Consider the following 15,230-nt stretch of genomic DNA (forward strand, 5'->3'; position numbering starts at 1 on the left):
GCCCACAAAACACTGTTGATTCTTAAATACAGGAACATCATTTATCAGGGCAGAATACTCCTAGTTCTGTTTTTTCAAATCAACTTCAGCTTCAGAGTTTTATATCAAACCATGAAAACATTTATTATCCTCGTTAAATCCAGTTATAACTTCCTATATTCAACTTCCAATCACACAAAATCCGGACAAAATACACAGATCAAAAAAACTATAAAAACTACTATAAAAATATTTAAGAAAAAACGTTTACTTTTCACAGCATCTCACAATATAGTGCTTATCACAAATTGACCTCAAACAATAAAAATAAATATTAGGTAAAGTTTTCACTTCCTTAGAAAACAGCGAAGTCCAAAGCAAGTTTAGGTTTAATTAGTTTTATCTGCTCTGGCCAGAGAGAACTTTTATGTTTAATTATGTTTAGGTGAAACAACAGTAGCACACACCTCGCTGATTTATAAATAAGCAGCGTGGTTTCTAACACAGCTTAGTTAAATGTAAAGCTATCGTTACTCACTCAAACAGGTGCAATAGGATTATGCTGCACCAAATTATGATCTGATCTCATAGGTGTGTGTCAAAATATGTAACTTAAAGTAATAGTTTATTACTTTTTTTAAAATAACTTTATTATGTCCTAGAATAAGATGAGAGGATAACCCCTGGTCGGTGACTCGAGTCTGTTCGGTGTGTTCCCTGCTGTCGTCAGTCGGAAGAGCCGTCGACATCCATTTCGGATGATTTGACTTGTTGAATCGGCCAGCGGGCAGTCGGACTCAATGACCAATCTGATTGGTGGAGTGCTAGCCCTTGACTAGCGAATCAGTGCTTCTTCCACAAGAAGAAGCCCGAGAGCTGACAAAGCCAGTATCTTCTTACTACTAGCCATTGTATTTTCTTCTGTTCGGCGTCGCTTTGGTGTGTTCCGAGGCATTTTTTTGAGAGACGGGAGCCGACTGATCAGTCCGACTGCCTTTTCTGCTGACGGTCAGCCGTCGGGTTGGTGTGTCAGAGCCTTTACTGTTCAAGTACAGAGCTTAGCATAAAGTCTGGAAGTAGAAGGAAACTGGCACATGTGCGAAAAGTTTGAAAATACAGCCACCAACACCTCTAAAGCTCACTTATTAACACAACGTAACATATTGGGTTTGTTTTCTGAGATCTGAAGTTGATGCATTTGAAAGCTCAGGAAAAGCTAGCCAGTGGAGGCTGAGTTGAGATTATTTTCATACACTTTGATCCCAACTTTCATGTGGTCCAAAGGGTCCATCTAGGGATGTGCATTGCAAGTTAGCTTAGGCAACAAATGCTGTGGTGTGTGGCAAAGGTCTATGTTACATACCTGTCCCTATACAAATAAACATTAAATAAATAAATAAATGTTTAAGACAGTTTTTGTCTTTTGGAGGATTTATGAAGTGGAACTGTTTCGGGATGGACAAAAGTTTCTCCATCCACCCAGAACCTTTGTCTCAGGCTACATGCAAGTTGCCAGATATTCTGGGTGTGGGTGTGAGCAAGTTTTGGCCATGCTTACAATGATAATGCCAGCATGTTGATGTTCATGTTTCCCATGTTGGTTTTGCATGTCAGCATGTAAACACTTGCTACTTAGCACGTATGCTGCATTCATCTGGCACATTTAGTAGAAAAAGATTTGAATTATTTGACAGTTTTTTTTAAGCTGACAAAAAGAGGAAGTGTGTTTTCTGTCAAAGATAACAGTTCACTGAAACTTTTTTTTTTATCCATATTTAACATAATTTCTTTCCACAATGACACAAGGTGCGTTTTGGTCGACTTGACATGCAATGAAAGTGTTAGCACATGGAGACTTTTGCAAAACATAAGCCAAATGAAAAATGAAAGTATCCAAAATGATGCTGCTCAGACTTGCCTCAGCACCAGCCGACACCACAACTACCACAGGTAGAACAAGTGGAAACATGTATAGCTATGTACATATGGCATTTAGGGAAATAGAGCATTTATAGGAAATGTTTTTGTTTTCAGTATCACGGCGGGGAAGTTCAGCTTTACACACATGAAACATGAGACTGAAACGTCCACCGAAGAGCTGAAAACATTCAATCTGTGTGGCGCGATGAGGAGGCTGTAACCTTCCTCACATGAGGAACACATGAAACAAACAGAAATGTCATATTTACATCATGTTTTCCACCATTTTAAGTGTAGAGAATTATTACCTCTGTTTATCTCAAGGTGCAAAATCCATAATATTCGCATAACAGTGGATGGCAATGCACATCCATTTCTTTTTTTCCTGCAGATTTTCAACTTGTGCTAGTAAGATACAGTGAATCTCATAACACTTAAATTCCCTCCTCGACTCCTCCACTTGCAAACGTACATGTGCGTACAAAATTTGATTTTAACTGTGTCGGGCTCGGACATAAATATCTTAATGCCTGTCGGGCTCGGGCTTGGTTCGGTTACTGCTCCGTCGGACGCGGGCCAGGCTCGGACAGAAAAATGCATCCCGATCCGCATTCTAATCAGATAAGGGTTATGAGATGCAGCCATAGTGTTAATGCTGCTGTCAGCCTGTCTGTCTCTGATGACACTGTGAGTGTAGGAGGAGTGTCTTAGTGAGTGTCAGGAGTTGACCAGGAGTAGAAGTGCTTGTCTCCACACATAAGATCCTGAGAAACATCCAGAACAAACTAAGATGACACTTTTGGGCATCATTTCTTTAGTTGTTGACTTCAGAAATGTATTTCTGAAGAGTTTGGTCTTGCTGCTTACAATGAAGAGTTGAAATGTTTCCTTCAGAGCAGGAAACTGGTGGGAAGACTTTGTTTCTTCTCTGTTGTTGAAGACTGTTCAGAAAGACTCTGAAGAAGGACACATGGTCTGAGTGGAGCTTGTTGTGAAATTTTAGTTACAAGACTGTTTCTTAATCACAGTATTTCTGAGGTCTGACTTTGCAATGACCTTTCAAAAACAAAAAGTAAACGTGTAGGAAGTTATGAATCAGAATGAAATGAAATGGCTCTGGTTCCCAGCAGGAACTTTTCCTGTTATTTCTTTAATATTTCATGTGTCGATGTGGTTACTGTTCCAGTTGTTGTTGGTGCTGAAGTTTGAGCTTCAGAGTTACAGTGCAGTTCTGTTTTCTAATAACATCTCTAGTGTTCACATTTCTCAGAGCATTGAGGCTTTTACCACAAACTGATCTCGCCAGACTTATCTTCACGGCGCTGTAGAGTAAGGCCTGCCTACACCACAGATGGATTCTGAGATAGGAGAAAAAAACACTCTAGGTTGTTTGCATTTCTTTAAACCACTCTCAATCGTCTTGGGCAGCGAGCGTGCCTCTGCAAAATCTCCTCAGGAAGGAACTTGTTTTGGTGGAACATTTGCACCTCGCAAAAAAAACTGCAACATACAATATTAAAGGATGTTAACTGTTCACACAATACAGTAACGTGAGCTATTTAAATTAGCTGGATTCATTGTTAAATGTAATTTGTTCTTAACAGTGTATCGCCGTGTGTACTGCAGCAATCCCACCAATCGGTCCCAAAACGTCCCAGTTAGAGAGTAAATGCTATAAAGATGTTCTTTGTCAATCATTCCCTGAAAGAATCAAGCATGTCTTTCTGCATCTTTGTCTGCAGTAGTGTTCTCTGAGTAGAAATGACTGGTATGTAGCCGTCCGCTTGAGGCTGTCAGCCACTCTTTCCAGCCAGAAGCAATCTCCTCAAATCATCCCTTCTGATCTCTGCCGATCTGGGTTATCAGCATCACACAAACACGCCCCCTCATGTCAGCATTAACCCTATCAACTACCTACTCCAAAGACCTGTTGTAACACTATGCGTTGATTAGTTTGATGTTAGAAGATCATTCTTGTTTAGAGAGCCATCCTCACTTCTTAATCACCGTATTAGTATGGGAAAGACACTATTGTCTCTTAAGTTCTTGAACAGGATACGATTTGCTCTGGACTCAGTCTTGACTTGGTCTCAGTTAAGTTTATCTTGACTACAGCCCTTTCACACAGATCTCAGCTGTGATTGGTTTCTGTCTCTTCCAGGTTACAGTTCATTTATTTGAACTTTTACTCCTGGTGTCCTGAGTTTAACAAAGACGCATTTCCTCCTGATGGTGAATGAGTGCCATGGAGACTGTGACTTATTAAAGTTAAATGAAGGGGACGAATGATTCAAATGAAATGTTTTGGGAGTTTACACGTCTGTCTGGCCTCATGTGACATTAAACCTGTAGTAACAGAAAACAGATGCCAAATGCCAAAGAAACTGTTCTTTTACTTGTAATATGTTCTGACAAGCAAATAAATGAATCTGTTACTGAGTGTAGGAGGAGTGTCTTAGGCCGGTTACCAGAGGTGTGGACTCGAGTCATGTGACTTGGACTCGAGTCAGACTCGAGTCATGAATTTGATGACTTCAGACTCGACTTGACAAAATGTACAAAGACTTGCAACTCGACTTGGACTTTAACATCAATGACTCGTGACTTCACTTGGACTTGCACCTTTTGACTCGAGAAGACTTGAGAGACTCGAGAAGACTTCCCCAGTGGGAAGTATCCCACTGGGGAAGAAAATGTTCACACGGCCGCGCCGCTCTCAGTTTATCTGCATCTGTGAAAAAAATATGCACCACCTGTATGCATGCAGAGAGCACACGCGCTGCCTGCACGACATCCAATCACTGTAGCCCCACGTTGTTTTGATTCGACAGCATCTAAGCAGGCACATTGCAAGACAACCAATGAAGCACAAGCAACAACGCGCCAGTTGGCAAAATGATACCGAAGATAGTTTCGTTTGGCTATAAAAATTACGAGGTAGTCGACAAAAAAAGAGTTGCAATTTGCAAAACATGCGGGTTACAAGATTACAGACGGAGCTGCCACAACGTCCAACTTTGTTCGACACCTGAAGTTGCACAAAGAAAGGTAAGTTTTGAACGAATGCTAAGCACCTTATCGGATGTATGTACCGTAACATACTAGCTGCTGCATATTTACTGTCTCAACGAGACAGTAAACGCACGTCTCCCTTGCTGGTTCATGCTTACAAAAATAGGGATTTTTGAACCCTGATTATATGAGGTACATGAGTGTAGCACACTCAGATGGAAAACCTCGCCAACATCATGTCAACGTCCGTTTTAAAGTAACGTTACCATAACACAGTCACAGTAGATCCACCATTAGCCTTCCCTTTTCATATCAGGGGTTGTATTCGCTATAACTACCGCCTCGCTATACATTATCCCGCTTATTACATGGCTACCTACCAAATAAATACTTTGACACAAAATATTGATTTAAAAACGATTGTATTGCTTCCGCTAAACCGAACTGCGTCCATAGCAACGCTCTGTTTTTCATGGCAACGGTCTGTTATCAAGAAATAACAGACCGCATTCTACATTGGAATTCAACCAAGCCATGTAATAAAATAAAATAATAACGATTATAGTAGTAATGTTCAGAGATGCAATAGATTATTATAGTTATAGTGTATAGTACAGTTCTTAACTAATGGGAATATTGTTTAGCTTATTTTTGGTTTAATTTGGTTTACTTTAGTTATTTAATTTATTCAATTATTTTGTTTTGCTATACTTTTCATGCCAACTTGCAATGGCCCCCCTAGCACCCCCTCGCGGCACTCAGGGGTCCCTGTCCCCACTTTGAAAACCACTGCTATAAAGCATATGACTTCAGTTTCTTAAGAGAAAGGGCTTTCTTATGACTTTTGAAGCAGTGAAAATATTCTTAATATTGCATACACTGAAACTGAAATGACTTGAAATGACTCGAAACTAAAATGGTAGGACTTTGGACTCGACTTGAGACTTGTTGGCTTTGACTTGTGACTCGACTCGGGACTTGCCTCATCTTTGACTCGACTTGACTCGGGACTCGAGGGCAAAGACTTGAGACTTACTTGTGACTTGCATAACAATGACTTTGTCCCACCTCTGCCGGTTACACACTGGATGCGTCAGCGTGTCAGCCGCGTGGCGTGTCCGTTTTTATTTCGGCTCCCATGTTAACGGGTTAGAGCTTACACACTGCCTGCGTGAGACGCGCATCTAGAGCAGCGCCTGAGACACGAGCCTGCTAGAAATAGAACCGATGCCTATTTTTCACGCGAGACGCGAGCGTGTTGGAAGCGTTTCCAGGCAAAATAGAATAGGAAAATATGTTTATATGTTATTTAGACACAAATGCATATTAATAAATGACATCTTGATGTTTGAAAGTCTCGAGGTTTTGACATCAATGTAGATATAAATGTAATAAAAAAATTCAGAGAAAAGATTTTCAAATATAGCACCTGTCATACAGAACAAAATATTCTGTAACATATTTTGCAGTCAATACTGCCGACGTTGTCTTACTTTAATGAAATCAGTAGGCTATATATTTATTTTAAGTTTAACAACTCTCTCCCCATACGTCGAACAAGCCTATATATAAAGGGTAGAATAGGCTACAATAACAATGTAGTGTGTGTTCTGAGTGACAGTCCAGCTACACAAAGTTGTTATAAACAGACAGCCCACTTACCCAGTTTTCAGACTTTGAATGTGTCGGCGCTATGTCCCGAGATCAGCCCTCCCTGTACCTAGCAGCAGGAGCAGCGCCGCGTCACACACGCTTCTGGTGTGTAGGACACAGAAAAATCCACGCAGCCGCCACGCTTCTGAGACGCAACAGAAACACCACGATCGCGCGACGCATCCAGTGTGTAACCGGCCTTAGTGAGTGTCAGGAGTTGACCAGGAGTAGAAGTGCTTGTCTCCACACATAAGATCCTGAGAAACATCCAGAACAAACCAAGACTATACTTCTTCTTTAGTTGTTGAGTTGTGTTTGTAAAGAGTTTGGTTTTGCTACCCACGATGAAGAGTTGAGCTGTTTCCTTCAGAGCAAGAAACTGGTGGGAAGATTTTGTTTCTTCTCCACTGTTGAAGACTGTTGAGAGTTTTTCAGAGAGGCTCTGAAGGAGGAGACGTGATCTGAGTGGAGCTTGTTTTGTCTAAAACCAAGTTTTTATCTGTAAGGTGGCTGCTTTTTTTCCATGTGGGTAGTTTTCCTTGTTAGAACATGTGTGTTTTAACATTATAATTATAACTTTATCTCCACTGTTGAAGACTGTTCAGAGTTTCTCAGAGAGACTCTGACAGAGGAAACATGTCTGAGTGGATTATCGTGTAGCTGTAAAAACTAAATTTCAACTCATGTAATTAATAACTTTAATTAGTTTTCTAGCAACATGAATTGATAATCTACATGCTCTACAATTCTACATGTTTCTGCAAATTGTTGCAGCATGATATTTTTAAAATAGATATTAAGGAGGTGAAAGTCCACAACTGAACCACAATTTATGATTAACATGTAAACTTAATCAAATAAAAAAATTGCACCCATGAAAAATTTCCCAAATCTTCTCTGCCAATGCCAAACAACTTATTCTGCCATTGACTTGTTTGGTGTTTGGTGGACTGGAAGAGATAACTCTTGTTATGATTTGATACTATAAATAAAATTGAATTGAATTGGATTGGATGATTGAAGTTTGAAGAAACAAGACATATTGGCAATTTAACAATTTATTCATTTCACAAACAGGAGCCTCAGTAGCGTGTGGAAGAACCATACACAACCACAACAGCCTGGCACCTCCTCCTCATGCTGGTCATCAGCCTGGTCACACACTGCTGGGGGATGGCATCCCATTCTTCAACCAGCATTTGTCACAAGTCAGCCAAAGTGGTCACTCTGGCACGAACCAAGCTGATCCCACAAGTGTTCAATGGGGTTGAGGTCAGGACTGTGTGGGATGCCATTAAAGGAAGCACTGTATCTCAAAAAGCTTTCCATGACTAATACTGAAATACAGTGTGTGGTGGATGGTTGTTGTTCGACAGACACACACACCCCAAAAGTGCGTATTAAAAGGCCCGTCAGCAATTTATTGACATTCATTTAGAAAGTGATGGCATCTTCCAGGCTTGTGTTTTGATTTTAAATGTTTCTCACTTCTCACTTTGTGTCTCTTTTCACAGAAGAACAAGAAGTAGATTGTAATGTTCACATTACCTTTTAAAATGTGGCCTATATCAGATTCCAGTGTGAACTGTTTGCGGTTTCGAACTGACCCACATGCGCAAAATAACAATAAAAATGACATTAGACGCAGCACGCTGTTGAACTAAAGTTAGGGAGGTTATGGAGTAAGTCAGCATTTTCGCTTTTATTTCAAAATGTTTGTGTAATGGCAGCCGTAACATTAATGGGCAGGTGCTGAGGAGTACAATGAAGAGAAAGAGCCAAATTGGCTATTTGATAACCCTATTATAACCCTTTAACACTGCAGCCACGTTCTCCTGTGTCCCCGTTCTTCCATTTCGTTTGCTATTTTTTTTTAAACGGAGCGGTTACGGTATGATCCTTCTAGTTTTGATTGAATTGAAGTATCTCCCCATACACTAATTAGGTCTAGCACCTCACTCTCCCTTCATTGACTTGCTCCATCACTGTTCTCCATTTTGTAGGCCTAGTCAAGTTTTTCATTTTACTGTCTGCGTCTAGGGCTAACTCCCGCCGGCGCATAATTGTGACAAATGTCGATTTAGATCGACGTAAAAGTCGCATCAAATCCGCCTTGGTTGTTCACACTGCGGCCGCATTGAAAAAAATCAGACCTGAGTCTGATTCAGGACCACATATGGAAGTGGTCTAAATCTGATTTGAAAAAATCTGATCTGGGCAAGATTTTTGTGTTGTGATATTTGAGTGTTCATACTACTTCTGAAGAAGTCTGACCTGGTCACTTGACCCCAAGAAAATCAGGTTTGGGCCACTTTTGCCTGCAGTCTGAACATAGCCTGAATAGATTAATTTGGACTGCAGGGGATTTTGACACCAATGTTCCCCTCACACAATGTCACCAGAGTCGACTGATGGATTCGATTTTCACTTCCTGTCTTGTTTACAGCAGCTTTACATTTTTGTTAAAAGCCTCAATGCTCTGAGAAATGTGAACACTAGAGATGTTATTAGAAAACAGAACTGTACTGTAACTGCCAGGCTCAAACAGTAACCACATCGACACATGTCTGAATCTGACGCTTTACAGGAAACAAGCTATTTATTACTTTTTGTAATGCACTAATGTTGGCAGTGCACCATTTTGGCACTCAGAATATGAAAAATTAAAGGAATAACAGGAAACTGGATAAATGTCTGACTGATAGCCAGAGGTTAAACAGTATTTTTATTCTGATTCATGACTTTCTACACATTTACTTTTTCGTTTCTGAGTTGTCGCTGCAGCCTTCACACCACTACATTGTTTTGATACTTTTTGCAGCTGTGAGTAGCTACTTTTACTATGTTGTGCATTGCAGTGTGGGACAGCAGTGTCCAACATCACACTCAGTTTCAGAGATACTGATTTGGAGCAACAGTTCTGTTTTTACAGCTATCAGTCCACTTAGACCATGTTCCACTCAGACCATTACAACCCAGACACTCCTGAGTAGATGTCTAATTAGGCCACATAAGTGAAGACACATCTGCAGGTGCATCATGGGTGTGCATGGGGCTTTGAAGAAGCCAGTCTTTTGACCATAGGTGCATCTCACTTCCCTCTTTCGATAGCTCCTCGCTCCGCCATGGAACCGGAAGATGTTCTGGCCCTCCTTCTCAAAGCCCTTATTTCTACCCCGAGGAGTGAGGATACATCAGAGCAGCCTTCCCGGAAGCCGTGCAGCTGAACGAAGCCACCTCTGGCCATACAGCTGACGAATTAACATGACGCTTCAGAGGAAAGGAGGTCTCATCTCTCTAAAAGACTTTTCTACTTCTTCACTGTTGGAAGACATGGTCCAAGTGGACTGTGTGTATTGTTAAAAGAACAAGACTTTAACTAAGCTCCTCACATTATGGCTGATTAATTGATATCTGCTCAGGTTGAAGTTGGGCATAACTGGGAATTAACTTGTAGTCCTTCAACTCTGAGATCTAATAAAAATGATAAAAGTTGTCCTGCTTTAACAAGTGCAAAAAAACTAACAAGAGAGGGAAGGAGCAGTCTGCACATGCTCTAGACTAGAGGAGCTTTTATCTGGCAGAATTGAAAACACCTGTGTGGGTCTTTACATGTGTTTGCAGTTATTCTGGTTGAATAGACCTCTGCAGTGCAAGAAGTTGGACTCACTGGTGACGGTGGCAGAGAGGAGGACACTGGACAAACTGCTGGACATTACTGACAATGCCAGCCACCCCCTGCACACCGTCATCAGCAACCAGAGGAGCCTGTTCAGTGGAAGGCTGCTCCTTCCCAAGTGTAGGACCAACAGACTCAAGAACTCCTTTGTCCCTCATGCCATCATACAACTCCTCACTCGGGGGGAGGAGGAAATAGAATAAATAGGGTAAAGAGGACAGAACAGAACAGTAAGGAAGGGAAGGAGTGGTAGCCACTCACTCATTCACTGTGCAATAAATTAATAATCTACTCATACCTGGACACTCTAACTGCTCTTAACTGCTAATTTATGCGAAATGTCATTTATTTATTAACTGTACAATAACACAATACCATACACATACACAGTCCTATATATCTATAAATGTATCTTTATTTATCTGTAGTTTATTGTTGTTTACTGTTTGTTTACTTTTTGTAAAAAATATTTAGCTAAAGGTTTATTGTTATTGTTATTCTTATACTGTATTTTTTCTATACTGTATTTTTTATACCTTTTTATTTAAAGAGTGTTTTGTAAGCTGCTAAAATCTGCTGCTGGATATCTAATATCCTTGCGGGAGTCATCCCAAAAGGATCAATAAAGAGAAGTCTAAGTCTAAGTTGTTTTTCATGTAATGTAACCCTTTAACTGGAATGGAGAAGTTAAAATTGCCCCGTGTGGTTATTTATTAACAGACTCCCATTGTTCCTTTTCTTACTTAAAGTTGAACCTGGACAGTTTTTGAACGTTTACATCTTTGCATCACAAAATACTCAAAGCAAGAAATATTTCTTAATTTTCTGCTGCTACAAAGCTTTGCCATCGACGTGAAGCTACATTTCCCAACATTACTAAAGGCCACTCTGTTTGACTTTTGACTAACAAACTGATATCTGAGCTTTGTGAGTTGCAGTCATACAGACAGACAAAAGATCCAATTCTTGAGGGAGTAAGACTAAGATGTTAGATTCCCTGAGGAGGATTGGGAAGACATTTTTCAGTGCCCATTCACCTTTCACTGTGACAAACATGAAATCATCCAATGACCAAATATGAGATTGTTGCCTCTTTACTGTAACACTCTCTGCTTTTGTCCATTATTACACAACATCTATACCAATTTATTATCAACAGTTTTTATCAAAGGGCTTAAATATGTTGCAACACTTTCTCCCCACCGATTAGTCTTCCAACTTTTCAACATTTCTGACAGTTTGGGCCCTTTTTTTTAAAAGATATTTTTTGATATGTTATCCTTGAAGGTCTCTAACAAGAGTATGGTAGCCTTGTGGTACATGAGATAAGATGAATACGATTGTCTGTTTCTTCAGTTTTCCAGTCGATCCAATCAAGGTGAAAATGCCCCAAAATAATCTTAAAAAGGAGAAGTGAATGAGTGGATATCAAAGACTATTTTAAGGTTTTTTAAGGGTTTTTTTAAGGTCAGTGACAATATATTTAAAGTGAATCCACAGATAGCCAACATTTCAAGATTTTACATTTGACCATTGACATAAAAAATGACGTTGAAGTTTTTAATGTTACTTATGAGGGTTGAAACGCTTCCTGCTGTCTATCTGGGTTTCTAAACATGCAGATGGAGTCGTGGGAGATTCATGAGGCTAAATGTGTTTCATGTGTTTTATTAAAAAAAAAAGATTAAATAGGTTCTAGGTTATATTTTCTCTCTAATCCATTCAGCCTTCTTTTACACTGATGGGAAAATCTAACAGAAGCATTACATATTTAAATTCATAAGAACCTTGGTACCTAACCAGGTGTCACAGGTCACAAACAGTTTAAAAACCCTGATGCTGAGATACTCAACTCTTCACCCGTCTCCCAGTTGACAATCACTTACATAAACTATTTACAAACACAAAACAGATTTATGATTAAATTAATAGATAAAATGTGCAAAGAAAAATCACATTAAGCTTAGACAATAGGAGCAATAGCAACATATTTCACTAAAGAAAATCTTCATATTAAAGCCATATGGAGACAATTTGGAGTGCTCATACATGATAAATGTCCCGTACACAGTCTGGTACCATCCGCTACAGTAGCTTGCAGCACACGACACATTCACATTCAAAGAGTTTCCTACAGTTTTTATCAGTTGATCTGACTCAAACAAAGGTCCAACACAGCCGTCAAAAAAGACAACAGCACTGTATAATTGTTGAAGTTGTTGAAACCTGAGTTTTATTTGTTCCTTCTGCTCAGATATTCACATTCCTTCACTCACGAAGCTTACACAACCTTTGTGAGTGAATATTATCTGGATTAGTTGGTGAAAAGTTTTCCTCAGTTGCTCACAATGCTGGAAACACTTACTGTAATGTGAGTAACACACTACATGCGTCACATTTAATATGCTTTGTAAGTAGTAACATGTGGAATTTCTATTTGTCAGTGTGTGAGAGGAGACATCTTTTTTGCTTTTAGAAGAAAAGAAGTTCCCTCGTCATTAGTGTAAAAACAGTGGCCATGTGTTATTAGATTCATTTTTAAGTAAGTTAAGAAAGTCACAGTTTTACCACAAACTGACTTTCTTGACTAGCTAAATTATCTTTTAAATTGACGAACATCATATGTGCATTGTGCAATTCATGGCACAATTCAAACAGGATTAAAACAATGATTTGTCCCTCACTGTTTACAGCCATACATATTTTTTCCAAAAAAAAGGTCCCATGGTGGCCTAGTGGAAGGGGAGGGACTTTGCCTCTCTATATAAGGGTGCTTTCACACCTCTAGTTCAGTAGCCTCGGTACAATTTGGGGTTGAAGTTGCAACATTGTTGCATTTTTCATTTGGTTGGGTTAATGTTCACGCTGCACTTTGTCAAACACAAAACATTACAAACAAATGTCCCGCGTTGGAAACGCCCGCTGGTCTGTTTGACAGAATATCAGAGTGAAACAACATTTCTGGTCTCAGAAATAATGGAGCAACACAAAATGTATAACGTCTTGTGTTTTCTGGTTTTTAAGTGTTCCTAACATTTTAGAAGGAGGCGAACAATGTGAGCAGCTTACAGACAGCGAGTGAAAGAGAGAGAGAGATGATGATGATGTCACACAGATGACCAGCTATGTGTGCTCAGAATAAGTTACACATTTGAAAGTTATCATCCTTTAAATCATATGTAAGTCTGTGAATTATGTGCAAGGTTGAATTATATATAAATCTACTGTCAACGAGGTAGTGATGAGTAGATTGTGAAGTATTCGCCTGAGAAACATGGAATATACCTAATTCTGTGCCAAAGCTGCAGTTTGTTTGAGTTTAGATGGCTGTGTTTGAGAGCAAGGACCTTAATTTGTGTCAACCAGCTTAAAAAACTGTAACTTTTTCTGTCACAAGTCCACCTCTGGAGCTTTTGGTTTTCCTCCACTCAGCGACTCGTCCTCCACGCTGCACTAGTTGTCGGGCAGCAGGAAGCTGAGGCAGGAGAAAGGCAGATTGGAGAAGCAGTCTGTGTTGACGGTGACCTGCATGTCATAGAATAAAACTCGGTTCTTGTCGCCGCCGCCGCTGCCCAGTTTCTTTTTGAGCTCCGTGAACTGTTGGAGAATGAGCTGGTGTTCGCGGCCTCTCAGTAGACCTCTGAAGTACAGGACAGCAACCAGGTGCTTCCTGCTGCAGGGGGAGAAGAGGAAAACGCAACATATTCAGTGATTTTATTGATCAGTACAATTTTACCCAATTTGTCACTGAGTGTAGGAGGAGTTGTAAAGTTTAAATTAAAGAAGCATTCAAGACAGATTGAAATCCTATTTCTCAAGAAACAGGTTTGAGACGGTGTTGAAAAGGTGTAAATGCATCCGTCGCTCCAGTGGACATACGTAATCTTTACTCCTCCCACAGCAGAACTGTGTCGGTATGCAGTCGCTGACTGATGTTCTTAAAGTGCTCATATAAGTGCTCATATTATGCTTTTTGGCTTTTTCCCTTTCCTTTATTGTGTTATATATCTGTTTGTGCATGTTATAGATTTACAAAGTGAAAAAGCCCAAAGTCCACCCCAAAGGGACTTACCATCTCTGACAGAAAACACTGTTCACAAACTGCTCCAAACAGCTCTATTGTAGTCCAGCCTTTACTTCAGAGACAAACGTTTGTAACACACGTTATAATGCTCGCCTAGCTGCTAGCGTGGCACTCCCTTATACTCTGCAACTGACTAGCTAGCAGTACTTATTGTGCATGTGTGACTCCCAACAAAGATGGAACAGAAGTGAGATGCCTCACTCTGTAGCTAAAACAGAGAGCTCAACACACAGGGTGAAAATAGGAACTGCAGCAATGTGTAGTACAACAAAAATATGGGGTTTTCTGAAAAATAAACCACATAAACCGATTCTGGTACAACCTCTAAATACAATTATGAACCTGAAAATTAGCATAATATGAGCACTTTAAAACTTTCATGGTCTGTCTTCTGTCTTTGTGATAACGGCAGCTAAAGTAACACTGAAATTAGCCTTTCATTCTCTGTCCTATTAGAGCAGCAAGTAAAAACACATTGTTAAATATATAACTATGTAAAATAAGAGCAAACATTCTCCAACATCTGCACACAATGGGTTGTTTTAGGTGCAGAAAAGTGAGCATGTCACATCCCAAAATATTAACTCAAAGTCTAAATAATTAGCCAAAACTCTACTATACTGTTGTATACTGATATGTGGTACATTTTAATTATTGTTTTTGCAGTTACACAACAAGCTCCACTCAGACCATGTTGACTCCATCAGAGTCTCTCTGAGAAACTCTGGACAACAGTGGAGAAGAAACAAAGTCTTCCCATCAGTTTCATGCTTTGAAAGAAAGATCACAACTCTTCATCATGGGTAGCGAGACCAAACTCTTCAGAAAGACATTTCTCAAGTCAACAACTAAAAAAAATTATCCCTGAAAGTATAGTCTTGGTTTGTTCTGGATGTTTCTCAG

At 39.8% G+C, this 15,230-nt stretch overlaps 1 protein-coding gene and 3 pseudogenes across 4 annotated transcripts in view; 2 read left to right on the plus strand and 2 right to left on the minus strand.

Moving 5' to 3' along the window:
* Positions 1-2,686: 2,686 nt before the first annotated feature.
* Positions 2,687-2,883, plus strand: LOC116036839 (annotated as a pseudogene).
* Positions 2,884-6,844: 3,961 nt separating this feature from the next.
* LOC116036842 lies at positions 6,845-7,034 on the plus strand (annotated as a pseudogene).
* A 4,666-nt stretch (positions 7,035-11,700) lies between these two features.
* exoc3l4 (exocyst complex component 3-like 4) overlaps positions 11,701-15,230 on the minus strand; it is a 47,524-nt gene continuing 43,994 nt past the window's right edge. For 3 of the 4 annotated variants that reach the window (XM_031280443.2, XM_031280445.2, XM_035994379.1), the window contains one exon: positions 11,701-13,916. In XM_031280443.2, coding sequence (XP_031136303.1) covers positions 13,697-13,916 — 220 coding nt within the window. In that variant the 3' untranslated portion in view covers positions 11,701-13,696. The remainder of the gene's footprint in view (positions 13,917-15,230) is intronic. The other variant, XR_004895643.1, reaches the window with a different exon arrangement.
* Positions 15,007-15,207, minus strand: LOC116036840 (annotated as a pseudogene).

Source organism: Sander lucioperca, chromosome 18, assembly GCF_008315115.2.
Source record: "Sander lucioperca isolate FBNREF2018 chromosome 18, SLUC_FBN_1.2, whole genome shotgun sequence".
Classification (NCBI taxonomy): Eukaryota; Metazoa; Chordata; class Actinopteri; order Perciformes; family Percidae; genus Sander; species Sander lucioperca.